A 27705-nucleotide genomic window follows, 5' to 3' on the forward strand; every position below is an offset into this window, starting at 1 on the left:
GGGGTGTCTGTGCAGTGTGTGGAAACTGGAAGGCCAGAATTAGTGGGAGGTAAAGCTTCAAAGGCAAGAGCACAGCCCCCACATTCTCACCAGCTCAGGGGGATGTGGCGCCAGCGAACCAGAGCCAGCGCCGCAGCCCCTCAGCCCCATAGTTTCAGTTTCGCCCACTACAGCACTGACCGGGGTCCAGTTTCCCAGAAGCATCCCCTCACTGCCGCTACCTCTGCTCAGCTGTGTGCGAACAGCACGTGAACTCATCAGAGTAGTGCATGGGAGGTTTGTGGCTTTCATGAAATAATGGCACTGAAGAGCTATGATAGAGGTCAGTTGTGACTCTTCAGCGAGAACTTAAACGCACGATCCCGAATTAAATATGAACAGCTTATTGTAAAACTGAAGAGTTTCCTGGTTAATCAGGGCTGATCTATTTCAACAGTGCTCTAAATACAGTAAATATGCTAAACGACTTGAGTATCCCACATAATTAATGAACTGGCTCATTTTCAATTGCTGGAATAAATGAGTCCTCAAGCTGAAAATCATTACGCATGAAAATGGCTTCTGATCACTCGTGATGCAACCCAACCAGAACACCAGCTCCAGTAACTGGCCTGTCAATGATACCATTAGTTTGTTGTTTTTTTAAGAAAAGGGAAGTCTTTCAGATAACACATTGGCTGTTTCAAACAGGAGCTCAGTTGTAATAAATATACCACAATTCCTTTCATGAGTACTTCTGACTTGCTTTGCTTAGCACCCCTATCCCCCAACACCCACATACAGTATGTTGATGCTAGAGTCTCAATAAGCTACTTTCAGCTCCTCCTTTATCACAAGGTGTCACTCTACATATATGATTTGCCAGATTTTTTATGCTGGACGTCCTTCCCGATTCAACCTCCAAGGGATTTGTGTCTCCTCCAGGGATCTTTTACGTTTTATGTGAATGTGTAGACCACTACACTACAGGGCCGCCTTTCAGGAAACGGCTAACGATATTTAATAAGAGGGATTCGTAGGTAAGCATAAGTTGTTTTTGTACTCTAGCTCAAATATCACTTTGACAAGCGTGGCTTTGAGCTAAATCGTCTCCCTCGATGAAGCATGGTTAAAACCACAATTCTAGCTCTGGGTGATGCAAACTTTTGGTATGTCTATGGAAGAATAATCAGTAAAATGTGAGTTAAATTATTATAATGGACAACAGCTGTCCTAAGATTTGCAACACAGGAATCAATTATTCAACAAATTTTTAACCGATTCGGATATGATGGCGTGCAATGGCAAAAAAAAGAGAAAAAAAATCGATGACGTTAAGGAAACCAACCCGGAATGACAAACACATGTATGTAGATTTATATTTCACATGTTTAAAGGATGTGTGTTGCCCGCCGAGGCACATTTATTACTTTGGTCAACCACATTATCTAAGAAATGACAGCAAGGGCACCTATCTAAAGACTCACACTCATTCTCCTCTGCTGTGTGTGCGTGTGTATGTGTGTGTCTATATGTGTACACATCTGCCTTCCATCTCACTGCCCTATCAGTCACACTCTTTCCATCACCATAAACCCTGAGCATGGCATATAGTCTTTGGCTAATCATCCTCCTCCACTTCCAGCATCATGGCTCTTCAGATCCCCTCACCGCATCATTTACAGAAAAGGTTTATGTCCTCATGTGAACTGTCTGCTGAGCCACAGCTGCATCTTCTACTGAGTAACTATGATACAGCTCAACTTCCTGTGATTTTATTGGCCTGTTGCTGTGATTTACATTATGGACGGCTAGTAGGAATAACCCCTGTTTTTCTTTTCTAAACGAACACGTTTCTGGCACGTTTCAAGCCTGTTTCCAGAACAAAATGACCGGGTGTGCGTCAGAAGTTAGTAAAGCTGATCTCTGACTATACAGCTTAGTAGGGATAACCTCCTCTAATGAACATCAAACCACAGATTTATTGATATATACTAAGGTCAAATGTTATCTTTAAGGGGGAATGAATTAAAACTTTACACCACAAGTTTCTGTGACTTGGCATGACCCCTACACTGTAACTGGTGGTAACATATTAACGCCAGAATGAGTCTTATTCCTCCTTTCCAGCTCCTTCAGAATAAAAAAGAGGAGTAAAATGTGGCTGTCGTCTTCTCGAGTCGCTCTCTTTCTCCTTTTTGTTGTTAATCTATCTTCACGCAACATTCTGCACAGGAATTACGGATAAAGGTGTGAATAAAAATGATCAATAAGGTCCGACAACTACCGGTGTCGCCCCTTTCAGATTAACAGGACAAGCCTCACTGTACATCAGTGTGTTTTTGAGCTGGTTTTGATACACCCTCACTGTTATAGTCAAAACCGAATCACCTTTTTAAGCTCTTCTTGCACAACTGGGGAAGCATACATGAGTGTAGAATAAATTTTGGTTTCAGTGGTCGGTAAATCATTTAGTGCAGCTGACAAAATATTTACTAGCCTGTAAAGGTACGACACGGGGCGCTTAATGTGATTATAAAGGTTGCTGTTTAATCAGAAAAGACGGCAAAAATCTGGACATTAATTAGAGCCATGTGCACGCTTCGTCATCATCGGCCGATCCAGTCTACTGATTTGAACTCTATACTTTTATACTGTAATAAACATGACAGTGTGATACAAAGAGAAGCTGTTGTGCACTGTCACACAGGGCGTCATGTAAAGATGATTTTTTTCTTAATCCAGATATTCCTGATTAACAATCTTCATTAAATTCACAGCTCAGTATCAGTGACCTTAGATTCACAGTCAAACTAAACATGTTCCAGATCAACTGTATTTCTTGCTGAGAAATAGCTAAAAATATCCCTCATGGTTGGGTAATTATGAACCTAGGGCAAGGAAATTATTAGCTTAGCATAATGACTGGAAACAGTGGGCAACTTAGTCCAAAGGTTCAAAAAGTGACCTACTTGCACCTTAAGCTGATGACTTAAAATATTAGTTCTTTTCAAAAAAAAAGTGGATGTTATCTACCAGGATGATTTTCTAACCAAGAAATAATAAAGATCAATAACATAGGTTCCTTCTCATCAGTAAGTGGCAAAATGACTTTGTGTGTGTGTGTGTGTGTGTGTGTGTGTGTGTGTGTGTGTGTTGTGTGTGTGTGTGTGTGTGTGTGTGTGTGTGTGTGTGTGTGTGTGTGTGTGTGTGAATGATATCAGTCTTCCCATAACTCTTGGCAAGAAAGCAAACAAGTACATTTCTGGAAATGTCAAACTTTTTTTTTCTTCTAGGCCACACATGGTCAGTACAATCCAATCTTACCTGAGGCAAAGCTGCCCATAACACTGTGTCAAAGCGTTGTAAAAGCCATTCAAAAGCCCACATGATGTCAGGTGTATGACTGATCAGCAAAAATCTGGTGCACACAAACCAAGTGGAGTTTTTCAGGTTCTTTTGGAACCTCAAAAAAAAACTTTCAGGCTTGAAAATCATTTGTGAATGAAGTAGCACTTTAACAGCGCCATAAAAAAGGGAAGACTAGTTGTCAGCACTGCTGTATGAACATAAACAGCTCATTTAACATTCAGATGCTGCTCTCAGCTTGTTACAGCTTAAAACCTGACTGGCTTGTCACCTCAAAGACACAATTTTAAACTGTTTTTCTTCTCCGATTACACACCAGCTGTTGCGAGAGGATACCAAGAGATCCGTGTATATAAATGAAAGCCGGCCCACAAAACAGTGACAGCCAGCTGACTGATGGATGAATGGTTGGCTGGTTCAGTCATTGACCAGTTGGATCAATGGGTGATGGGGGAAAGGAAGAGAGCATTTAGGGCCAGTGTGCGTCTCTCTTTTCCACTATTTCTGGAGCTGCGCCGTGAAATTATCCAGGTGTGAATCTCTACGGCACTTTGCGTCATCCAGTGATCATCCCTGATTTACACATTTAAAAACTGAAGTGAAAAAACAACTAACCTGGAAAAAAAAATCACAAAAAGATGACAAAACGAAGCTGTGTGACACATTCAGGTACACACGTCCGTGTGTAAATCACGGGATCTGAAGTGGGCTAACTCCTAGGTAAGTTTCCGTCACTGACGTCACTGCTTGCGCACGTGTCAGGTAATCGCGGTGAGCTTTTTGACAGAGGTGGGGGGGTGTGATTTCCTGCATGGTTATGAATCATTTGGTCCCCCCACGAACTCCGGAGCAGCTGACTACACCTCCAGACCTCCAGAGAGAAAGCTTAATGCGTTCAAGCGATGCGCGACGCAAATGCACTCCCTCCCTCCCTTACCTCCCCTTTCAGACGCGCTGTCTGCGGACTCTTTATTTGTCCACGGTGAGCTACACACTCTATTTCCCCTACCTCCTATCGACTGACGCGCGCACACGGGCGCACACGCACAAAAAGGCAGGGGGAGTTAGAAAAGCCTGGTGACAATAATTAGACTCAAGGCTTCATCCATTGTCCACAACCTGCTGCGTTTCTATTCTCCCTAATTAGGCAATGCACACAAAAGTTAGAGGAGAAAAACAACCACGCCGCGCACACTGTGACTTCAAATTATTCGCCAGCATATGGAGGACTTGGAGCTGCGATATCATCGGTGGCGGATTGCAGGCGGTGAGGAAGAGAGGAGGAGGGGGGTTGACTGTAAAATCTGCAGGTAGCTCGAGAAACGCTGCCGGGGAACTTTCTAATGATGCCCGGAGAAGAACGGGGGGGGGGGGGGGGGGGGGGGGGGGGGGGGTTAGGAGATATAAGAATAGTATATGTTTAAAAAAGAAACAATAGTCTCTTCAGGTCTCAGTGAGAAACTGTGATATTCGTTTTGCGGTTAATGGTTTGAGGTGACTGCTGAATAAAAGTTTCAGTCATAAACTGACAGTCTGATGTCAAATATAAGCGTGACCTGACTCCAGGCATTTCTTTCATTAAGTGTAAACGTCAAGTTTGGCGCGCATCATTAACAGCTGATTCACAATAAACCAGCGGACTTTTTGTTCCGGTGGTGTGGCGATCCGTATCGGCGCTGAGGGCGACTTGTTAAATAAAGACAAATGATGAATCCTGTTGACATTGGCTTCTGGGAGAAGCTTGTAAAACATTTCCTTCAACCTATCACATTAAACTCATCAGCTTTTTTTCCCTTCATCATTTAATCACTAAACAGATCCAAACAACTGGCTTCTTCCCGGACTCTGTTTGAGCACAGTAGCCTATCTGCGGTACCAGCATATGCTCTGCAGTCACACAGAAGCTCCCAGGTTCACCCTGCTATAACTTGATCCTATACAAAGATGACATCCCAACTTTCAGCACACTTCAACAAAGTGTGATTCCCCCCTCCATCCAACCCCTCCTCCCTCCTTGTCTATGTATCTGCATATTTGCAAACACGGGCCCATTTTATTCGCACCTACCAAAGCAGATCCGAGCAGAGGGGAGGGCTCCCACAGTCCGAGCGGTCCGTCTCTCAGCCTGCCGTGCAGAATGGTGACAAAAAAAAAGAAGAGGGCAGGGGGAGGCAAAAAAGCTTCTTCTCCGAGAACACAATCCTACAGAGTGCCTCTCTGTTAATGGTAAATGTGAAAAGAAAAAAAAATATTCACCGTCAGTTATTTCGGAAAAGCGTACTTTCTCAGAGGCTGAACGCGTGGGTTCCCAGAGCTTTCTCGGTCCTTGCAATCCCACCTCTACATCCCCGCTTGCGGAGAGGAACATGCAAACACATTTCATAGATTTTTGGAGCTTCGCGGAAAAACCGACCTGGACTTTTCGGCGGTGCGCGCACTTCAGCCGAAGCAACAACAAAACGAAAGCGAGGGTTTGGTGTGATTTCAGGACAACTGTGGAGCGAGAGCTGTGTCAAAAATAAATAAACACAGCTGACAGCACCAATCTACGCGACTGATTACTTGCTGTGTTTATCCTGTCTTCAGATACTCGGTATTGGCTATGATAGTAGTATTCGACATGATAACAATTATTATTTGCTTTTTGCCCAAACAGCAGAGACACGTGGGCTTAATTGTGTGATTTAAAGAGTGATCTCTGTTATCACGAAGGATCCGGGGTAGCTGAGAATAAACGGGGTTAACCTCAGTTCACCAGTGTGTTTATTTGGAGCACAGAGGTTGTGCAGAAATGACGCTGACATAAATCAGTCTCATCCCCGGTTGCTCTTCCTTTCCTTCAGCTCCAGAGTCCAGTCCGCCTTTTTCGACTGTCCTGTCTGCTGGCAGGCGGCCAACCCAAGTGTGTGGAAATGACACCGCCAGGGCGGCAGAGATTTTCCTTCATTTCTCTCCTTCCCGATCGCAGACTGGCTGACATTGGCTAGAAAGTGGAGCAGCTCGTCAGGGACAATCAATGCGAATCGATCGAGCTTTGCGGTTGAGGCTCCAGAGCTGGAAAATATCGCGGCAGCTGAGGAGAGGGAGAGGGAGGGAGGGAGAGGAGAGGAGGGGGTATTCGACTAACTCTGCCCGTAGCCAGCCAACCTCCCTGCAAACAAATAACGCTACGGCTTTTATAAACATGACACTCACTTCGTAAACACTGAAGTCAAAAAGCCGACACATGCGTATTTACGCACGGTCTTTGTGCTCTAAACTCGGTCACAATAAAGGTGTCCACCCACAAGCTAGTCCATATTCTGTGCGTGCGAAAACATTGACAATAAGGACTTTGTTGAAGTTTTTGCGCTTCTTTCCACAGTACTTGCCTCGTGATGAAATGACTCTGACTTGAATACTTCCGAAACACATTTCTCCGAGCAGGAAACATTTGAAATAAAATGCCAGGGAACGATTGGCTCCTTTAAAAAAAAAAGAAAATCTGTTTAAAAGAGCGTCTCACTTTGCATTCTAACTCCTCATAAATTAAATTAAATCCCCTTCAAGAAGTGTTGGGTGACGTGTGCGTGTCTGTGTGTTATTTTGACATCAACAGCTTCTCCACTTCAGCAAAGAAATGTTAATGCAGCGGGGATTCACCCTAATGTGACTTGGGATTAATATAATTAAAGGCATCTTTAGTACATTCCGCTTTTAGTCACTTTCAAAACTACAATGGATCTACTGTGGACACCTGGAAGCGGCACTTAAACACCACATGTAATCATTTTGCCCAGTACTCACCAAATTAATTGGAGACACATTTCAACACACGTTTTCTGGTGACATGGGGATTCAAATATATATAAAATTATACAAATATATATTTACACTACATTGTTTACGTTCTGCCTTTTTACACCTCTTATTGCTTTTGAGTTTAGTCAATGAAAGATTATCCCCTCTTTTGAGCATGAACAATTCATCAAAGCAAGCAACATGGTTCAGATCGAGAACTCAAGGCTGTAGCTATGGTGGCAAAAAAAAAAAAAAAAATCCAGATCTGGGTGTCTATCTTCTCTGAGGCTGCCCAAAAATAAACTGAATATCCACTGTTCCACATGATCATGATTGCACTCACAGTGAATGAAAGTTGGCTTCAATAAACCTGCTTACACTTTGATTAAACACGTGATAGTTATACTGTAGCTACACTCGAGGAGTAGACATTAAATTAAAGAGAGGCCGTTGCTCTCTTCATAAATTATGGTGTTTGTGTATACAGCATTAATGACTTTTTACTCAGACATGTGTTTTTTATGACTAACAAAATGTAATGCAGATATAAATGTTAGATGAATATACATGCGAGCACGTGAACGTGTGGCTAATTAACTTTCCAGATAACTTAGCTATGATATGGTTCATAAATGTCCACATTTGCAGTTCCATTTTAAAACAACTGATTAGAGTTTCACTTTTCTACATTTTCTGCATTCAGGGTTTCAGACTATGTCACTGCTATTCTACATTCACGTAGGATAAAATGAAGCGACCGTGTTCTTTGACTCTTTTGTAGCAGACGTCCTTCCCTTTTAACCTTCTAAAGTCCTCTATTTGTGTCCGGAAAAGGCTGGAACGTTACACGACAGCCTGCAATCATACGTGCTTTTCCCGGGTTGAAAAGAGGATCAAAGAGAGAAACCATGGCTTAGGAGAGTCATGCATGGATAGATGGGTAGGAGTGAGCAGCAAGCTGTGACTCTTGGACATGTTCTGGTGGGTGCACTGAACCCCGGAGGCTGCAGCCACACTCAGCCCTTTGTTGTTTTCACTCTGCACAGGGAGGCCGGGTACTTTCCTGAGCTGGGGTGGAGGATTAGCGTTGCATGGCCTCCATCTCCAGCTGCACACATGACCAGCGTTGTAGGAAAGCCCCCAGTGATGGCCCAGAAAGAGGTACGTAAGTGATGACGGGAGCAAGCAAAGCATGAACATCAGCTTTTTCCAATTACAAGCCCTGTAAACTGCCTAAATAATCATTGTAACACTCTTCGCACATGCCACTTATGGTATTTCTGAGAGACTGGCTTCGTGTCAAGTGTCTCTCCCATGTTACCATATACAAGTTTTTCTTTTTTCTCTCAGATATGGATTCTTTAACCTCTCACCTATATCCACATCAATACATGTAATCATGCCACCTAATAATCGTAGTTCACATTAGTCGTAAAAGCACACTTTTATGTCTCCATGGGACCCACTGGAAACAAAGCTCTCTCATACTGACTGGTCTTTGGTGCCAGGTGACGTCACTTAAAATACCACAGATCATCTGTCACCAGAACTAACCAGTTGTTAGAGCGGAGTGTTCCAATAGCTCTTTCTTTTCCCTTGCCAGGAAGGGGAAATGCTTTGAATTATTGTTGTTTTTTTCCAGTTGTTTGGTTTTTCTCACACATGCAAGCAGCTTTAAAATGTCACAGACTACTTTATCTATTTAGTAAAAACTCCTGTGTGTCAATTGCAGTCTGCCCCTTATCTCTATGCGCTAGCTTCAACAGGCCTGGAGTCCTATCAGAGACTCCAAGAAGTCACTACAGCCATGGTGACAAGCAGTTCTCGCTGCCAACTCTTCTTGTTGTTTATTAGTTACAAATGTTTAATTAGCGAGTCGCGGAGATGCACGTTGGCATATTTTGGGGGCTCGGAGAAAGACAGGTTGGTGGTTTCCCTCTTTCTTCTTGCTCCCGATCGTCGTGTTGAACTAAACTAAGTGCCTTCGGGCTTTGGCTCAAGAGCTGACGCACAAAACAACTGTTGAGCCAGAGCCTGTGGTGTCAACATACTCATGTAATTCATGGTTAAAAAAAAACAAACCCTAGTGACTATTGGTCAGAGATTTTTTAAGGTACTCCTAAGGCATAATTAAACATTTTTATTTATAGTGGTACTGTGGTTTTAGGAAATGGAAGTGAGGAAGTTTAGCCAAATTCAAGGCTAGTTTTTGGAGCATTACATATGGATGACACAGCTTTTCTATCAGCAATAAAACAACATGTATATGTATGTATATATTTACATAAGCATTTCTTTAAACTATTTGGGATGACACTGAGAGAGACAGAGACAGGGGAATCAGCATTTTATTAAACTTGGGAATCAATAGTATTTATGAAGCGAGGGAAGTTTATGATCTGTATGAGTCACATGCAGCATGGCTTGTGATTCGATGAACTGTCTGTGTGGTGACATGACCAAAGATGCTTAAACTCCAACAACATTTGTAGTACGCTGAAAACTTTATTGTACTTTTAGAATATATAATGTCTGAGATGTTGATAAATAGACCCCCTTTTGGTAATTCCCCCTTCTCCTCCCTGCATTTTGATAGTAGTGCCAGAAAGCCCTAGTGATGTGATTGCGAGAAAATGACTTAAGTAATGTGGGAGCTTACAGCTGGATAAACTCCAGGACATAATGCAGCTCCTTTCACTCTACCGTTTTCTCCTACTGTTGTGCCAGGACAGCACGCCAGTAAAAATAATATTTAGGTTCTGCACGTCCAAGGATATGTCATTACAAGACGTGTAATGTTTTTAGGCAGTAAATCGGGATTGGCATTAAGTTTCTGAAAAAATATTTTTCATTTTGGTGTTTTTTTTATTTGTTCGTTTTTTGTGTTTAAGTGAAGCAAAAACAGGAACATTGGCAGAAAACCGTCTCCACTCTGTTTTTTTCTGTCCTGGTAATAATGACAACTCCAAGGACATACCATGTGCAAATCCAACATGCAGTGGACCGACTTTTGAAAAAAAAATTCAGTTTCTAATGTGGTGTGGATTTTGTGTGAAGTGTTTTCCTGTCCCACTGAATAGGCCTAAATCAGTCACACCTTGTGTGAGCCTGACAGCTGCAAAGGCTTTCTGCCTGATGAGCAACACTTGTTCCATTTCTAGAGATTTATTACTCATCCTGCCACTCATCACATGTTCTGCCTCATCTGTCAGCGAGGAAGTGCCTCTGTTGTCTTGACTGACAGTTTTAGGACAAAAAAGCATGACAAAATCACATCAACAACTGTTTAGCTTGTGCCACTAAATAAGCGGTGTCACTGCCTTCTCAAATTATCACGTCTCATAATGCAAAGCAGCAAATGCTGCCCCTCATGTAACAGTACCAGAGAACCAGCTGTTGCTGCTGCTGCTGCAGTTAAAATAAAGGTTAGAGCTCCATCTAGTGGTAAGTCTTCAAAGTGACGACTGTATAAGCAACCATAAAGTTTCACGTCTAAACCAAATAAAACTTGTCTTGGACAGAGATTGGCATCAACATCCATCCAGCTCAAAATGTTATGAATCAAAATGACATCTGTGAACTCTGTTTCTGTTTCTCCGTTTCACTTGAGATTTCTTTACCTCTTGTGTCCCATGACTTTCTTCCAGTTTGTTTGTTTCATATGAATCTTTCAAGTTCACCCTCAACCTTTACAGATAGAAATTCAGCAAAATACTTTCAAATATAAACAACAATAAAAAAAAAAATACGTGCACCATAATATAAAATATACACTTAACCTAGCAGAAGATACATAATGCTGACACTGTCACCATGATTCATGGGACCAACAGATTATACAGTGGCTTGCAAAATATTCGGCCCCCTTGAACTTTTCCACATTTTGTCACATTACAGCCACAAACATGAATCAATTTTATTGGAATTCCACGTGAAAGACCGACACAAAGTGGTGCACACGTGAGAAGTGGAACGGAAATCATACATGATTCCAAACATTTTTTACAAATAAATAACTGCAAAGCAATGCTATGAAAAGCACCACATTTTTTCATGCTTTTTAAGGCTATATGTGGTCATAACAAGGTTAGTTACAGGTTGCAGTTAACCAAAACTAGTTTAAAAAAACATTTTAGTTAACTACAATAAAAAAACAAGACTTTTGAAATTACTTTAAACTACCTGAAACGATTTTGTAAACTTGGAAAACTACCTAAAATAAAATATACTACAACTAATAAAACAAGAACCACCTCAAGAGTGCCAAGTACCGCTGCCTGGTTAGGGTTTACATTTAACGGAATACTATTGTATTTTGTTTTCTTTGTTCTTTTTAAATGAACTTTGAGATGTTTGTAGTGCATTAGAAACAAATGCAAAGTGTGGGTTTTTCTTATTTGGTCTTTTGAAATTTATTTTAATATGCCTGACATAACTGGCAGAAATAAAATGTAAAGGCGAGGTCAGAGGTCAAAGCTGACATGATATATGATATGTGGCAATGTGATATTTAAAAAGCAGATATCCCAGTGTCACTAAATGTTGCCAATACAAACAAAGGTAGTAGAATTTTAACCATAATTTTAAAGATAAAAGATATTTTAGGAAAGTTTGACCTTATTTGAGCTTGAAGAAAAGGTCAGAGGTCCAAAGTAATGCATCATTATATCATTGATTATATGCCTATATGTTGTTAATTCAAACAATGGCAGTGAGAAACAAAGGTTTAAATAGCTCCGTATAGCATTATCCCTTTGACCTTCAGCTCAGTCTACTGACCTTGAAAGAGAGGTCAAATGCGACATGTTATTTGAAATCTTTATACTAATATATTTACCCTTTTTTTAAAGTCATAAGGCTTTTTGTCACTTTTCAACCACTAAATCATTAAGTAGACCTTGAAGACCTTGGTGGATGCATACATTTCATGTTTACAGACAGAGTGACAGGCACACATGCAAACGCCACCAAAAACATAATCCATCTTAGAGGTAATAAAGCAAAAAATGTAGAGGAAACATCCTTAGGTTTAGTATTTGTTAATTTATTAAAACTAATCAAATCAGAACTTGACTGAAGAGGCGTTGATCTCTGTGTATATTGACACTTTAAATGCTTACAAGATTGTGAGTCAGCTGCTTTGAAAAAATTCTGTTTTCCTTTCTTTCTTTCTTTCTTTCTTTCTTTCTTTCTTTCTTTCTTTCTTTCTTTCTTTCTTTCTTTTTTACTTGTACTGATTTTTCTAAATACACTAACACTTAAAAAGCTAAAACTGGAACTGGAACTAAATTACAATTAAACTGAAAACTAAAAGTCAAAAGTAAAACTGATTAGAAAAAACAAAACTAGAATCATAGTAATCCTGATATGAAGCAGTCTAATTTCTGCCAAAATTGTTCACAAGCCTCTTTGACTCATTGGAGTGTTTGGATTTGATTTCTAATTAGTTTGTGCAGTGTAGCCAAACAATAACATGAAAACGTATCACTTTCTTTGCGGACCTCACACATTATAGTAATCTGTGAATTGTGGACTGTGAGCTGGATAAGCCAGGACTAACAACAGTCTATTAAATAGTACCATTATTATGGGAAGAAACCATAACTCAGAATCTAAAGAGAGACGACCCTCACTTTGTCACAGATTCACAAGACAGGACAAAATTCCCGATCAGGTGAACTGAAGAGAAAGTGGGTCTTTTATCTGACTGTTGCAAAAATCCAGAGAAGTACAAAGTCCAAAAAAGAAAAAAGGTGAAACAAAACAGGAAACTAAAACAGGAGCAAAGAGAACGCTGGGAGACACGTGAAGTGCAAACAGATACTCGGACAAAGACACAGATAAGATTATATGCACACAGAGCTGATGGCCCAGTGAGGCACGGGCTGGAAGAGGGCACAGGGGGTAAATATTTAAGACAGGGCAAACAACTCACACAGGAGAAACTATAATACAGGATGGAAACTATCAGAGATGTAGTAGAAAGACAGAGAAGGCACATAACGAGAAACCAAGGTGAACCAGGAAGAAACAGCACGGACTTCAACATCAACAATGAAATAAATCACTGAATTGGTCTCGTGTTTCAGAAAGCAGAGACCCAACACAATGGATTGAACTAAAGCATAGGTGTCAAACTCTGGCCCGCGGGCCAAATTTGGCCCGCAGCCTAATTACATTTGGCCCGCGAAGCCATACCAAATTACTATTAGAGCTGGCCTACTGGTATTATACAGCTAATATATATATTGTTTAGTATTAAGCTTTGCTTGTTCCATATTCAGTTTTTCAGCAAAACGTGTTTGAGTCCATAAGAAAAGATTCATTCTTATATCTGGAGGAAGTATTTTCAATACATATTAACGTTAGCCCGCACTTTGTTCCTGTTTTGAATTTTGGCCCACTGTGTATTTGAGTTTGACACCCCTGAACTAAAGGAATAATCCTCATTCACTCAAGTGAAATCCTTCACTTGATTTCCTATAAAGAAAATAAGTAACATTTATTTTTAATCACACTATAGTGATCGTATAGCGTATGCTTGTTTGCACATTCCCTATCAGATTGCTTGCTGACAAGTAAAGTAAAAATGATGCCTCTTTCCATCTTTGATTTGCTTTTTGTTTGTTTGGGGGTTGTTGTTGTTTTTGCTTTTTGCTATATTATCAGATTCATTGTGATACAATTTAGTATGTAATTTATAAATGCATTTATAAATGTTTATTCTTGATTGATAAGCTTGTATATAATGTGTTCATGGTAACATTTCGAAAGTCTGGGTAGGTGATTAATAACCTATTTAGATCTACATTTATATACATATAATGATTAAGATATGAGATTTGTTTCTAAGCTCAGTGCATCTCTTTCTCTTAAACCCCTCTTACAAACTCGGACTCTGGTCCTATCTAGATTTCAGTAATGTGCAAACCTCCGGTGGCAATAAATGTTTGAGTGTTGTGTATCTCTCTGTGCTTTGGGTGAGTCGGTTTTCTGTTGTGAAGATAGCTGAGACTTGCTCGAGTCTTGGGGTACTTTCATTTTCATTTTTAAATACTGTAAAAGGCAAAAATACTCCTAACTTTAAATGAGGTCACACAAAAATACTTAACAACTAGTAACTGCCTGAATTAACCATGAATTAAAATGTGAAATAAGTATTTATAAAACCTTTATTAACTCACTCACAAACAATTAGTTGATCAATCAAGAACAAAAATATCTATATTTATAAATTACATGCATGCTAATGTACATGCTAATGTGCGCCATAAATGATGCACTTACCCGTGTTAAGTGTTACCAAACTAGAAAATTATTTTAACTCGATTTTTTTAAAAACTCTAACTGTTCTGGCTACAATTTGTGCAGAGTTAAATGTGGAACTAGACTAAATTGCGAGATTAGATGAAAATACAGAACCATTATGTCATGGTTGACAGTATGAAGAGTGTGGTGATGTGGGGAAAGCAACAACACACTTGACCTTGCAGTCTGGTATTTTCATGTGAAGAGTTCATATTTATAGATTGATGATTTTTTTTTCTTAAAAACTGAACTACAATTCGTAATAAGGAAATGAGTCTGAGCATCAGACGACTAGTATTAAATATCATTCATTTTAAAGTGCGCAAATTGTAATCACCATACAACGCGTTAATTTACCTTCCCTGTGTCCAAACGTGATTATCGCATCATTAGGATCCACAGTTAACCATATTAAACATTTTCCTTGAAAGATCCGTGGACTAAGTTGCTACTTTGATTGCTTACTTTGCATAAAACCTGATGGTTTGTCGCCACCAAGTGAAAAGTCTCCGCCAACATACGCACCCGACTGCTGCTTTTGGCGCACACGTGTGCCCGCTGCGGGAATCAAACCGAGCCCGTCTGATTGTGATGAACGTCTAACACGTTTAAGCCGAGGTCCACGCGCTGTCATTATCAGGCGTACAAATTTCGAGAATACCGAAACATGGCGCGTAGTGCGTGCGTGGGGGCAACCCCGTCTCAGCCTCCATCTGATGGCAGCATCAGGCAGTCCCGTGAAACATTTGCGTGGGAGTTCCCTTCACCGCCATGTCGGGATAGTGCACGTCTCTCTCTCACTCTCACTCTCTCTCTCACTCCCTCTCTCTCCGCGCATCCTCCCCCACATTAACAGCTTAGGACAGCAGAAGCAGCTCCTACAGCATCCAGCACCCAGCATCCATCCCTGCCTGGGGAGCAGCAGTCCTACCCGGCGCAGCACCGACGCACGGAGGGGGCGCATCATCTAAGTGATGCCACAGCATCAGCCGCATTTCGACAACAAATACTGAGAGTACATCCTAAAGGAGAGGGAGCAGGAGGAAACAGAAGATACAAAAAAAAAAAAGCTTCAGCCTCGAAGACAGCAACTGCCCATGAAGATGTCTAACGCTGACATCGTCTTAAACGCCACGGATCGGATGGTGAAATGTAAGTTAGCCTATATTTTCTGCGTGCTTATGGCTGTATTACATAACACCTCCGGTGTTTAGCTCTCTGCGGATCGGCAGGACGCGGACTTTATGAACGTGTCGCGCATTAATGGTGCATATGCGGCCATCAAGTTGTGTTCGTGGTGGTGTTGGTAGTGGGCAAGTGAAGCTTTGATGTTGATAAACAATCCGGGTTCCTCTGCTGCACAGCCCCCGCGGAGAGCGAGCCGAGCACACGGGCAGCACCAGGAAATATGAAGTGTAATACATTTTTAATTGTGCCCGCTGATTTATGTTTAATCGTATCTGTCATGATTTGACTGTACGCTTGCTTTCGCTCACGACGGGAGGAGAGGGGGAGTGTGGGGGGAGAAGGAGGAGGAGGAGGAGGAAGGAGGAAAAAACAGCTGAATTGCCGAGCTTGTGGTAGAAGCTGGAGCAGTGATGCAGCAGGATTTCAGGGGCTTAGACGGGGGCCAGCAAAAAGAGGTAGAGGGCATGAAATGGACATTTATTGGGGGGTTTATTTTACCGGGCTCAAGTCAGGGTTTAATTTGATTAGAAAAAAAGGGTGGCGGTGTGTGGGGGGATTCCAAAAGCTGAATCAGTAGATGGATCAATGGAGGATGATAAAGTGCCCACGGATGTCATAACTCACTTAGCCCTGCTCATTTTTCCCCCTCTCTCTTCTTTACAGTGGATCTGCCAACAGTCAGCACTCTGCCTGAATACATATATATATATATATATATATATATATATATATATATATATATATATATATATATATATATATATATATATATATATATATATATATATACATATATATATATGTGTGTGTATGTGTGTGTGTATCCACATTCTGTATATTATCATAATGGCCGAGCAGCTCAGTCAGCATTAACAACTTTGTCCTTTAGCCTCCGGAGTTTTAGAAACAGTAATCTGCACTGTGAGATGCACTTACACGACAATGACTGCAGGCGCACAAATGTACTGCGTGCACTAGCAGTTACAAACGAGCCTTAAATTGTCATTGATTACAGAACATGAACTGTGTCACGTGAAGAAAATTTAAAAAAGGAAAAAGACACTCTTCCTGAGCTGCCTGAACAATATTGTTTTCTAGCTTTACTTTAAGTGGAGATTTATCTAACAGGCCATCTGAATAGCTTCGGTCTCTTGCTGCTGACACTTTCGTTTCATTATACTTTTACTGTACTTTCATCTTTTTCACAGGATATTCGGTTTCAAACAGAATTCTGTTTCTGTGCCGTCCATCATAAAAGGGAGAAGTTGGTTTTGATTTGCCGTGCTGTTTTCTGCACATTTGAACACGAATTTAAAGCAGTGACAAAACCATTGTGGTTATTTCCTGGCGCAGCTTCACTGACACCCAGGAATTCAAAAATATGTCAAACAGAAGGTTTAAATCAGCGAACGTAACACAGCCAAGAATTCTGACTCAGTTTTCTGCTTTTGTAACATGGTCATGTAACACTTTAGGATTTAGGAGTTGATAAGTATTTTGTATTTTCTTTCATTTTCAGGCTGTGTGCCCTGGATACTTGTTAAATAGCCTCACCTGTGATTTCTAATGCAGATTAATTTGGCTGATCATAGAGAAAGAATTATAATTTTTCAAAATCCTCTTTTTTTCCATGCTCTGAATTGTCAAGGTGCTATAAAGGTTTGTTATTGCTTGGCCGACACTGAATGTGTCTTTTGTCACTTGTATCTGCTCTCCTATTCTTGCACACCACTTTGAAAAAGAAGTAAAAGCCATTTTTACAATCCCCAAAAGACTGAAAATTGGAAGAAAAAAAAATACAAAGAAGAAACTGAATCTTGCATCCATCAGGTGATCAAAGGAAGCTATTGAGGTAGTGAAGATTTTGAGCCAGAAGACTGACGTTTCCTGCTGTTTTTGTGTGCGCTGCTTGTAGTGAACTACCGAGCACTGACACTACAAGCTACTCGAAGCTATTTTTATCCCTGCTGTGTACATAGCTTCAACTTAAACCACAGCCAGTTTCTCGCTGGTTCTCTTTTAGTCTTACATGTCTTAATCTGACAGAGCATATTTAAAGTGGTACAGTAACAGTAACTGCTGGGCTGTGCAGTTTGTTTGCTACAGTACCGTCACCACAGGCTGTTTAGTGCAGGTGCGCTCTTATATTTCACCCCGAGGTATAATATATCAATGTACAACTTTGTCACATTCATGTCAGCCTTTGGTAACACCATACAAATACTTGTATTGGCATTAGTAATTTATTAATGGCCATGATGCGGCAGTAGTTAGGTTTGACAGAACAGACCTGCTCTGATAGCATCTAAATAAAAACATCAGTCAGGTGGTACATACAGTAAGACACTGAATATCATACAAAGCAAGCTATAGCAGAGAATATGGGCAATAAACCAGAATACTTATGTCATTGTTTTATTTTATTTTATAGATCTTTTAATTGCACTGTTTACTTTTGTGAAACCATCCTGCACTTAACAAGACAAACTATGGTTAACAAACACATAAACCCACCATACATTTATTATTAATTGAACAGTGCAGAGAGGCAGCTCTTCTTAGCCGTCTTTAGCTGAATGTCTTTTAACTCCACACAGAGGAGTAACTGTGAGCTTAAGGTTTGACCAATGTGTGAGCATTTGCATCACTGTATCTACGTGAACCCCCAATGCAAATCCCAGTTTTCTGCGGAGCACAGCTACTGGCTGTACTCCAACAGTTAGCTGCTGCTGCTGCTGCTGTTGCCCGGCAACGTACAGTATTTCATAGTTCAACTCTGCTCGGGTGCTGAGCAGAAGTCAGCTTTTCATCTCTCCACCATACATCTATATCAGGAGACCGCTCACATGTCTGTGTCAACATATGTGTGTTTCTTTAAAATGTGCTGTTGAGGATTATCTCGAAATAATCTCTGTTGGGTTTTTCTGATAATCGGCTAAAAAAAAACACAAAAAAGAAACAAAAGAAAGAAAACAGAAAAAAACAAAGCGTAATGTTCCTTTTAAAGTATCCACATGAGGCTAGTTTCAGCTCATTTTACAGTCAAATTGCTCTGCTAGTTTGAAGTTTAAAATGAAATAAGAACGGTTCCTGAGTAATCTGGGCTCCTGCACCACATTTACCTTTTACGGTTATGTAAGGTACATAATAGCACCTACGCCAATGTATTTCAACACAGGTTGTGTTTTCAATCTTTTCCATCTGTCAGATATGCTACACTGACTTATGGTAATTATCAGCTTTAAATCAAAATGACATATTTTCATCTGGCCTGCCTGTAGCAATGTCTGCCTTTTCTTGTTTATAAGGCAGTGGATGTAAGTCAACTGGTGATTCTCAAAGCACTTCCAACCATCAACTGGTCCTCTGAAGGGGCAGTGGATGGGACAACAGTAGATAGTACTTTCATACTAACACATTACAAGTCTGTTTTGGTTGGTTTCTGGTGTTTGGGTTGACTTCATGTGCACACAGCCATAGCTTGCGGCATTCCGATTAACCCAAGTGCAGTCTGTGAAAACTGCAGACCAAGACTTCAGAATATTGTTGCAACTTATTACACAGTTGACCCATGCACTGACTTGTAGCTGTTAATTTTTAAATACTGCCATGAGCGCAAGCCCCTCATCATGGGTAGAGGTAGACTGCATCGTGTACCTCAGCATAAAAGTAAATAGTTGGTATTTGAAATTGTTCACGCTGAGGTTTGTGGATTTTTCTTTTTTTTAAGTAACTGGGACATTATCTTTTGGAAGGAGACATTGTTGCTGAGTTTTTCACCATAAGACAAGTGCTACTTAGTTCCAGTACATTCAGGAGATGCAGACATTTCGAAAGCCTGTGGATAAACAGGTAGGGCGTTTAAAGACACTTTGCGAGCACTATCCACATACCCCACAGGCTCACTTCGCTTCCTCTCCGTGCTGACTGTGCTGAGTTTGTACTTGCTGGTAAAGTGTCAAAGTACACATTGCCGTCACAGATACATGCTGCACACTGTGAAAAATTTGAGTCCCATTAAAAACACTCGCTGGGGCTTGCCTCATTATACCACGAGTGGCGACTTTGAGATTCCTCTAGTCAAGCATTCATTATTGAAGAGCATGTTGGTCATGTTCAGTATAAGCCTGAGATTTGCGACTTTTCCTTTGTCTTTTTTTTATTTGGCAGTGCTGAGTGGCTCTGTTTGCTATTCTCTGCACAAATCTGGCAGGCTTTTTTGTTTGTGTCTAGCTTTTCAAATGAATTCTGCCACTGGACCTCATGTGATTTTTGTTAAGCTAGATGAGGTGTAGATTAACGTAAATACACAGGTCCTGATAGCTTGCATTTAGAGTACACAGAGCTCGGCACCAGGTCTAATAAATAACCTTTGCTGCCACTGAAGTAATGATCGGTGGTTGGATTTCACAGTTCCACAGGCTGTCTGCTGGTAGGTGACTGATGCATTTTAATGGCAAAAGGCTTTAGCGATCCAGGGAGAGTGTTGGATGAGTAGATGGCTTAGATATTTTATCTGGCACTCAGAAAATACAAGTAACCACATAAAGGACAGTTGTCAGTATGCTAAGATAGATAGATAGAGAAGTCCTTGCATTTTCATGGGAGATTCTTTCTGTTTTAAGGAAAACTGTGCTCTTAAGAATGCTCTTCATGCCAAAGTGCACACACCATCAACAAAGATGGAATGAAGCAGCTGTGCAGTATTGCTTGCAGGCAAAACATGGTCGGGGTTTTCTCTTATATGATTGCTGCATGAGTTCCTTGATAAAATGTTGTCAGTATCATTCCTGAGGGCTGTTTACTATAATAATGCAGCACAGTGGCAACAAAACCGTCGGAAATTGTGTCCATTTCTTTAAGAGTAGCCATAGTGACCATGATGTCCCTGTGCTTAAATGTCGCTGCCTTCCTGTGCTCTGTCCTCAGCTGTCCCCTTCCCCTTGAGCCACCGCCTTACGATGAAGGAAGTGTTTGACTGTGAAGGGAAACCTCGCGTGGATCTCCTGAAGGCCCATCTCACCAAGGAAGGTCGTGTAGAGGAGGCCGTGGCGCTCCGAATCATCAATGAGGGAGCAGCTATCCTGCGTCAGGAGAAAACTATATTAGACATCGAGGCACCGGTCACAGGTATGAAACCTTTCACAGACACTTACCTGAGACTTAAAGTCAAACTGCAGCATGGCGAGCCTGGAACTTGAAACGACTGAGTGTTCAGATTAAAGATGTAGATCTGTTTGGATGTAGATCAGGAAAAGAAACAGGTGTTTTAATGTTGGCTCATTTCTGCTGAGTGTTGCAGTAAACCATGACAATGAGGCAGCCTGCGCAATAGCCAGGAGCAAGCTCACTTGACTAGAGCACAGTCATTGCTAATTTAGTTTACTTTAGTTTGATGCCAAGCTAAAATGTTTGCTCAGATATAATATGACATGGGGCTGGCATTTGAGCTTGCATATGAAATTTTCTAGTTTTAATATCCTTTATATTAGGAAGTTAGAGGATCTGCTCTGTCTTGATTTTATTGGACAGCTGATATTCGAGAAGAACCGGAAGCAAGTGTTAGATAAATAGAATTGAATTTGTCTTTTTAACTTTCATCATCACAGTTCATCCATCATTTAGTGATTGAAAAAAGTTTTACATTTTTAATTAATTCATAAAATATTTTAAGGAAGCAGTCAGAAGTAATAAAGAAAAACCAAGGGATATAACATCTTGTTGTTGTTTTATTTTTTCAATTTCTCAGACTATTTTTGATCTGGACTATATTTGCCAGGGAAACTGTTCAAACGAAGCATATAAAAATGAGTCCTGTTTAAGTTAAAACTGTCTTGACTCTGTACAGTAGTACCACATTGTCATGTAAAAAAAAAACTTTAAGCTTTTTGAATTAAAAGTTGTCTACAAGTAACTGTCAGTGAGACACAGTGAGAGCTGACAAAAAAAAATGCAGCACCTAACTTTAATTTCCTAAACTGATGATAAAGTCATCAACAGCTCTGTGACAGTAAACTTGAGCTAGCTTAACCAAGTACGTCTACCGTGCTACATGCTAACATTTGCTAGTTAGCATAAAAGACAGCTGATGCTATTACCCTTATTTGTCAGGTAAGTTAAGACATTTTAATAAATTGTGAGAGCGATCTTAGATCAAATTTCTGCTCCTTTATGATCAGTATTTTTTAAAGAGAACAGAGAGCACAAGTGATTTTTAAAAATAGATAAAGGAGAATTCGTGTGAATACAGCAGGAAGCTGTCACTACCAGGCAGAATCATCATTATCTTGTTAAATAAGTCCATGTAAAGTAGTTCAGCGGTATCTCAGAAGCACTGTCTCTGCGCAAATTTCTGGTCTGTTAGGATGATGTTAATCCCATAATGTTTCCTTCTTTGTCTACATTTTGCTATGCAGCCAGTTAATCGGGTTGGAAAACACTAGTTTGAAATATATAAAAATATATAAGTCAAAGCTTTAAACCTATATTTACTTTAGATGTAAGTAGAGAGTATAAAAGTTAAAACAAATGCTGAGTTTAAAAGCCTGAAGTATCTCTCATGTATAAACAGATAAAATCTTTTTTCTGCTGAAAACCCTGCAGTGTGTCCTAGTTATGCTCTAAAATATTAACATGCCTCAGCCCGACACAAAAGTATCCTGTGTACTCAACCGTGGCTTCCCATCAAGAAAATTTAATTAAGAGACTTAGTTGGTTTTTTTTTTCTTTTACATCATCTATTTAACCAATTTTATCTTACTAAAGTTGTGAATATAAATACATTTTAAAGTAAAACTCAATATTGTTTCTTGTACTAGTGAAATGTCAGACTCTGTTGTAGCCGGTTGTGTTTCAGCTAAATTTAACATGATTCTGTCGCCAATATGATAAAGGGGTTATTTGGGGCTCTCACTGGTCGACTGCTTACCACACATACTGTATAATTACAACACCCACCTCTTCAGCTTTCAACCTTTGTTGCAAGTAATTTCTCTAACTTTCTCTATTTTCTGTCTGTTGCTTTCTTACTTCTTAGTTTAAAAAAAACAAATACTGTTTTCAAAAAAGCCATTTATAAGGTTAACAGAAAATGGTCCAAAAAAGTGAAAGAGTTGTCTAAGTAAAAATGCATTGTTGATGCTGGAGGTCGAAGGAGAATGGCCGTACTGCTTTGAGTTGATAGGAAGCATAGTCCAACCTATATAGGATTTTTAACACTGATTCACATGTTTGGTTATTTTAAAAAATCTAATATATTGGTCATTCTTTTTTCCCCTGGCATACAAGACACAAACACATTTGTTAGTTCGTACTGAGCTAATGTGACGGTGCAGTTTTAAGAGAATCTTGTTTGATTGCCACAGCAAGTCACAGAGTACTCGTTTAAGCTCTGGCTGATTCGGCTCACATCAGCTGGTTGTTGTGTTCAAAGCTCTGGAAGCATAGCATGAACATTCATAGCATTGTTAAAAGGTGTTTCTCTTTTTAAATTTTCATTTACCAACCTTTATAAATACAGAGACAGATATGTTGACAAATAGCTCATTTTGCCCAGAATAGCAGCAATATTGGGGTCTAATAGGAAGTCAAAAAACGACTCATGACAACCAAGATATGCAGAATCAGGTGAGCTACAGCATCAGAAAACCACTCCTGTCAGCTAAGAACAGGAAACTGAGGCTAACATTCACACTGGCACACCAAAATTGGACAGAGAAGACTGAAAAGACTGGCTAGATTGATGAGTCTCAGTTTTCTATATTCAGATGGTAGGGCATGCATACGTCCTACCTTCTGTCAGACTCATCTAATAGCACCTTTGGGATGTGGTGTAACAGGAGATTGACATTATGGATGTGCAGCTGACAAATCTGCAGCAACTGTGTAATGTTATCGTGTCGATATGGACCAAAATCTCTGAGGAATGTTTCCAGCACCTTGTTGAATCGATGGCTATGGTATAATTGAGGCAGTTCTGAAGGCAAAACAGGGCCCAACCTGGTACTAGGAGGGCAGGGTGTACCTAATAAAGTGGTTGGTGAGTGTATATTGACTATAAATGTGAATGCACATGTAATTATGCATTTACCTAGCTTCCTATCAGCTTAATGTCATCAAAGATGACAAATGCACTTCAGGAGAAGGCCTCAGCTCGACCTGCATCAGCAAAATGGAGGCTTTATGTACTAAGTATGAAATATGTATGACAAACTAAGTATTATGTCTGCACATTTGTTTATATCTGTGTGAGCGCGAGCAGTGTTTGAATGTCTCTGCAGCCGATTATGCATGTGAATCCTTACTTGCACGCATGTTTTACGGGTGTTTGCGCATGAGCTTGCATGTATGTGCGCATGTGTGCTTTTGATTGCTTTAGTCACACAAGAAGTCTCCCACTCACATTGCTCTAAGCTTTGAGTGGGCGAAGGCCACTGTGGAGCTGATAGGGGAGACGGAAAAGCGAGAGGAGATGGAGGGTGAGTAGGAGAGAAGGAGACAGAGAAAGATGATAATGAAAAATTGAAGGCAGCGAGGAAATGAGATGTAGGTTTGCACTCCAGTGCCACAGTGTTCACTACGAAAAAGTATATATCTCCCCGGGGGCTCGAGATTTTTCTAACTCTGGGAGGCGTGAGCGTCTCATTTCTCAGAAGCAGAGGACAGAAGCCTTTCAGCTAGAGTAGAGACCTTAGAAATATCTCAATACAGCGACACCTAAAGAGGGGAGAATTTCTAACATGGCATCCATCAGATCCAGATGCACACGCAAGAATATTATTCTCATAACATGCCGCTCTGCTGACAGGCCGTGCTTTCTCTATATGTGAGCACTAAAGAGTTAAAAGAATGAAGAACACTTCCAGTGACAATGTGAATAATTAAGTGCTCCGAGTTCTCCATGGAAGGAGAGAAGAAAAGTGCACATAGTAGATGGAGTAATCCAGAGAGCCCATTCGGTGAAACCATATTTTTCACCTCACACAGAATACGCTCAGATCTTTATGCTTATGGCATAAGTAGTTATTTTTATTTATGCCTTTGTTTATAGTTACATTACATCCATATTTCCCTGTACGCAATATTGCATTATTAACGAGAGCCCGTTCTACAGCTACATTCTTAACTGTTGCAAAAGGTATTACACAACAAAACAAACGCGAGACATTTTTATCAGATGCAAATAATCAGTAGAGTCACGATACAAACAGCAGCATCTCCATGCATCTGCACAGCCTGGCTGTCTATTTATGCAGCTAACCTGCATGCAGAAAATGAAGACACACACCTCTGGTACAAAGTGTACTATTCTGTAACGCCATGAGCTCCTGTCACAGTGGTCTCTACTGTCTGTCTCTCATCTTCTGTTCTTCAAACCTTCAAAAACAATAAATATCAAGCCTGGAAATCCAGGCGATACATATAGAAACTCACAACTCATCACTGTCGTGTGAAAAAAGACAACAGTGATGAAGTCAGAAGTATCGGTCGAATCTTGAATGTTTTGTTTCGTGAAAGCACTGCAATGGCTGCAAATGGTTTTACAGGCTACGGTAGGTATGACCGAAATGATAATGTACTGCATTTTTTTATCCTAGCAGACGGGAAAAAGATGTGTGCACATGTTGGCAAAGAAGAGAAAAGGATTTTCAGTGTGTGTGTGTGTGGGGGGGGGGGGGGGGGGGGGGGGGTTCTTTTCGGTTTCATAACATCTGCCTTTTTGGGGTGTTTTTCAGTCTGTGGAGACATCCATGGGCAATTCTTTGATCTTATGAAGCTGTTTGAAGTGGGAGGATCACCAGCTACAACACGGTACCTGTTCCTTGGTGACTATGTTGACCGTGGCTACTTCAGTATTGAGGTAAATCCAAAAGAATATTATTAAGAACGCCACACAGGAATCCAAATAGGAAAAAAAACATCACAAGTAACATTTTTCTTGTGCTTGTTTCAACAGTGTGTTTTATACCTTTGGTCGCTGAAAATCCTCTATCCAAAGACACTATTTTTACTCCGTGGAAATCATGAATGTAGACATTTGACAGAATATTTCACCTTCAAACAAGAATGTGAGTACCTCTCAGTTCTTCTTTCTCTGTCTTACTACGGTCCTGCGTAGCCTGGAGCTAATGTTAATGCTATATCAAGGTATATAAGGGAATGGAATTCACCTCACCCCAAACTGGTCATGGCCGACGGTTTCTTCCTGTTGAAAGGGAGTTTTTCTTTCCACTATTGCCGAGTGCTCGCTCATTGTTGGAGGTTTCTCAGTATTGCTGTAAGGCTTTTACCTTACAATATAAAGCACCTTGAGGTGACTGTTGTTGTGATTAGGTGCTATATAAATAAAATTGAATTGGAATTGCCTGTGAGAAGCCGAAAATGAAGAGCTACAAATGCAACAAGTTAAACAAATTCAAACTGAAAGAACTAAAAGTATGCCTACCAGCCAAAGTTAAACCCAAATAATTACCACTTCCTAACATTTCAGTGTTCAAAAGGTGACTCATTGAACCAAACCATTACTTTTTGTGTTGTGCCAGGTAAAATCAAGTACTCAGAGCAGGTGTATGACTCGTGTATGGACGCGTTTGACTGCCTTCCCCTGGCTGCGCTCATGAACCAACAGTTTCTGTGTGTTCACGGTGGACTCTCACCTGAAATACACACCTTAGATGACATTAAAAAGGTAGCAGTCCAGTCACGCCTCACCACTACCATATCCCACTCTGCTTTCTTTGTGTGTGCCTGACATCAATTTCTGAATCCGTGTGTAAAGTTGGATCGGTTCAAGGAGCCACCGGCTTTTGGGCCCATGTGTGACCTGCTGTGGTCCGACCCTCTCGAAGACTTTGGCAATGAGAAAACCCAGGAATATTTCAGCCACAACACAGTGCGGGGCTGCTCTTACTTCTACAGGTGAGCTTTTTCTTTTGCTACCTGCAGCAACTTCAGATCATGTTTCATAGTGGAGGGAACTTTATTCCTCGCTTGCTGCAATATTTTATTTTATTCTAGGTCTCAGTGAAGCAACATAATCTTAAAACAGAGAGCGCTTCAGCTTTATGGCCTACTTAATGACCTCATGCAAGATTTGCCAGCAGCCTGCTGGTTTGAATAATGTTTAATACAATTTAATACATGTTCATTACTTGCACCAAAGACCTTTTAATACAGTTAAGGTTGAAGCTGAAAAAGTTGTAGTAAAATGGTCAGAAATGCCATAAAAAATATTTAAGTCATATAAATATGTAGGAGAATATGTAGTTGTAATTATAGTCACATCTACTTGTGTCTTAATGTGGGGACAGTTATAATAATAAGTCTCTTAGCACAGCATCTGTATTTTTGTCTTTCCTGACTGTGGCTGCACCAAATGTATCACTTAATCTCTTTTACACATTTTACATTCCTTAAAGCTTAGTTTCGGCTTGTACAACCGCAATTCCAAAATTGTGACTCTCATCTCGAAAGCTGGGACAGTTTTACTAAAAAGAAAGAGGTGAAGGAATATTTAGAGCATCTTAGTGAGGCAAAGATTCTCAGATATAAAGATGGAAAGAGGACCAATCTATACAAAATTGTGTCTACAAATTGTGGAACAACTTTTTGTCAACATTTGTCAATGTGAAATTGTGAATACTGTGATGTTTGGGCCCTCAGGTGGCACTGTGTTAAAAACAGGAATGACCGTCATGCATAGCTCAGCACGAGTTCACGGTGCTATCCACAAATGCAGGTTAAAGCTCCATCATGCAAAGAAGGATCCATATGTGAACTTGATCCAGAAGCGCAGTCTTCACTGAGCCTATGTTCCTTTAAAATTGAATGAGACAAAGTGGAAAACTGCCCTTTGGTCAGATTAGTCAAAATGTTGATTTTTTTCATCTGGACTAAAGAGGAGAGGAACACTGTCGCACTGGAAAAACAGTGTTAATGCTGAAAGGTATATACAGCAACATATGCCGTCATCCAGACATTGTCTTTTTCAAGAAAGACTGGATATTTGAGCCACATACTGCAACTATTACAACAGCGTGTCTTCATATTAGAAGAATCCAGGTGCTGAACTGCTCTGCCTGC

At 40.4% G+C, this 27705-nt stretch overlaps 2 protein-coding genes across 5 annotated transcripts in view; one reads left to right on the forward strand and one right to left on the reverse strand.

Moving 5' to 3' along the window:
* Window positions 1-5983, reverse strand: part of cxxc5a (CXXC finger protein 5a) — a 20747-nt gene extending 14764 nt beyond the window's left edge. For 2 of the 3 annotated variants that reach the window (XM_005941396.3, XM_014339780.2), the window contains exon 1: window positions 5416-5983. The gene's annotated coding sequence lies outside the window, so the exon portion shown is untranslated. The remainder of the gene's footprint in view (window positions 1-5415) is intronic. The other variant, XM_005941397.3, reaches the window with a different exon arrangement.
* A 9146-nt stretch (window positions 5984-15129) lies between these two features.
* ppp3ca (protein phosphatase 3, catalytic subunit, alpha isozyme) overlaps window positions 15130-27705 on the forward strand; it is a 31012-nt gene continuing 18436 nt past the window's right edge. The window contains exons 1-6 of one of the 2 annotated variants that reach the window (XM_005941393.3): window positions 15130-15588; window positions 20554-20754; window positions 25359-25483; window positions 25580-25691; window positions 26166-26311; window positions 26402-26541. In XM_005941393.3, coding sequence (XP_005941455.1) covers window positions 15534-15588; window positions 20554-20754; window positions 25359-25483; window positions 25580-25691; window positions 26166-26311; window positions 26402-26541 — 779 coding nt within the window. In that variant the 5' untranslated portion in view covers window positions 15130-15533. The remainder of the gene's footprint in view (window positions 15589-20553; window positions 20755-25358; window positions 25484-25579; window positions 25692-26165; window positions 26312-26401; window positions 26542-27705) is intronic. The other variant, XM_005941392.3, reaches the window with a different exon arrangement.

Source organism: Haplochromis burtoni, unplaced genomic scaffold (assembly GCF_018398535.1).
Source record: "Haplochromis burtoni strain Fernald_Lab_line unplaced genomic scaffold, NCSU_Asbu1 Contig_318, whole genome shotgun sequence".
Taxonomy (NCBI): domain Eukaryota; kingdom Metazoa; phylum Chordata; class Actinopteri; order Cichliformes; family Cichlidae; genus Haplochromis; species Haplochromis burtoni.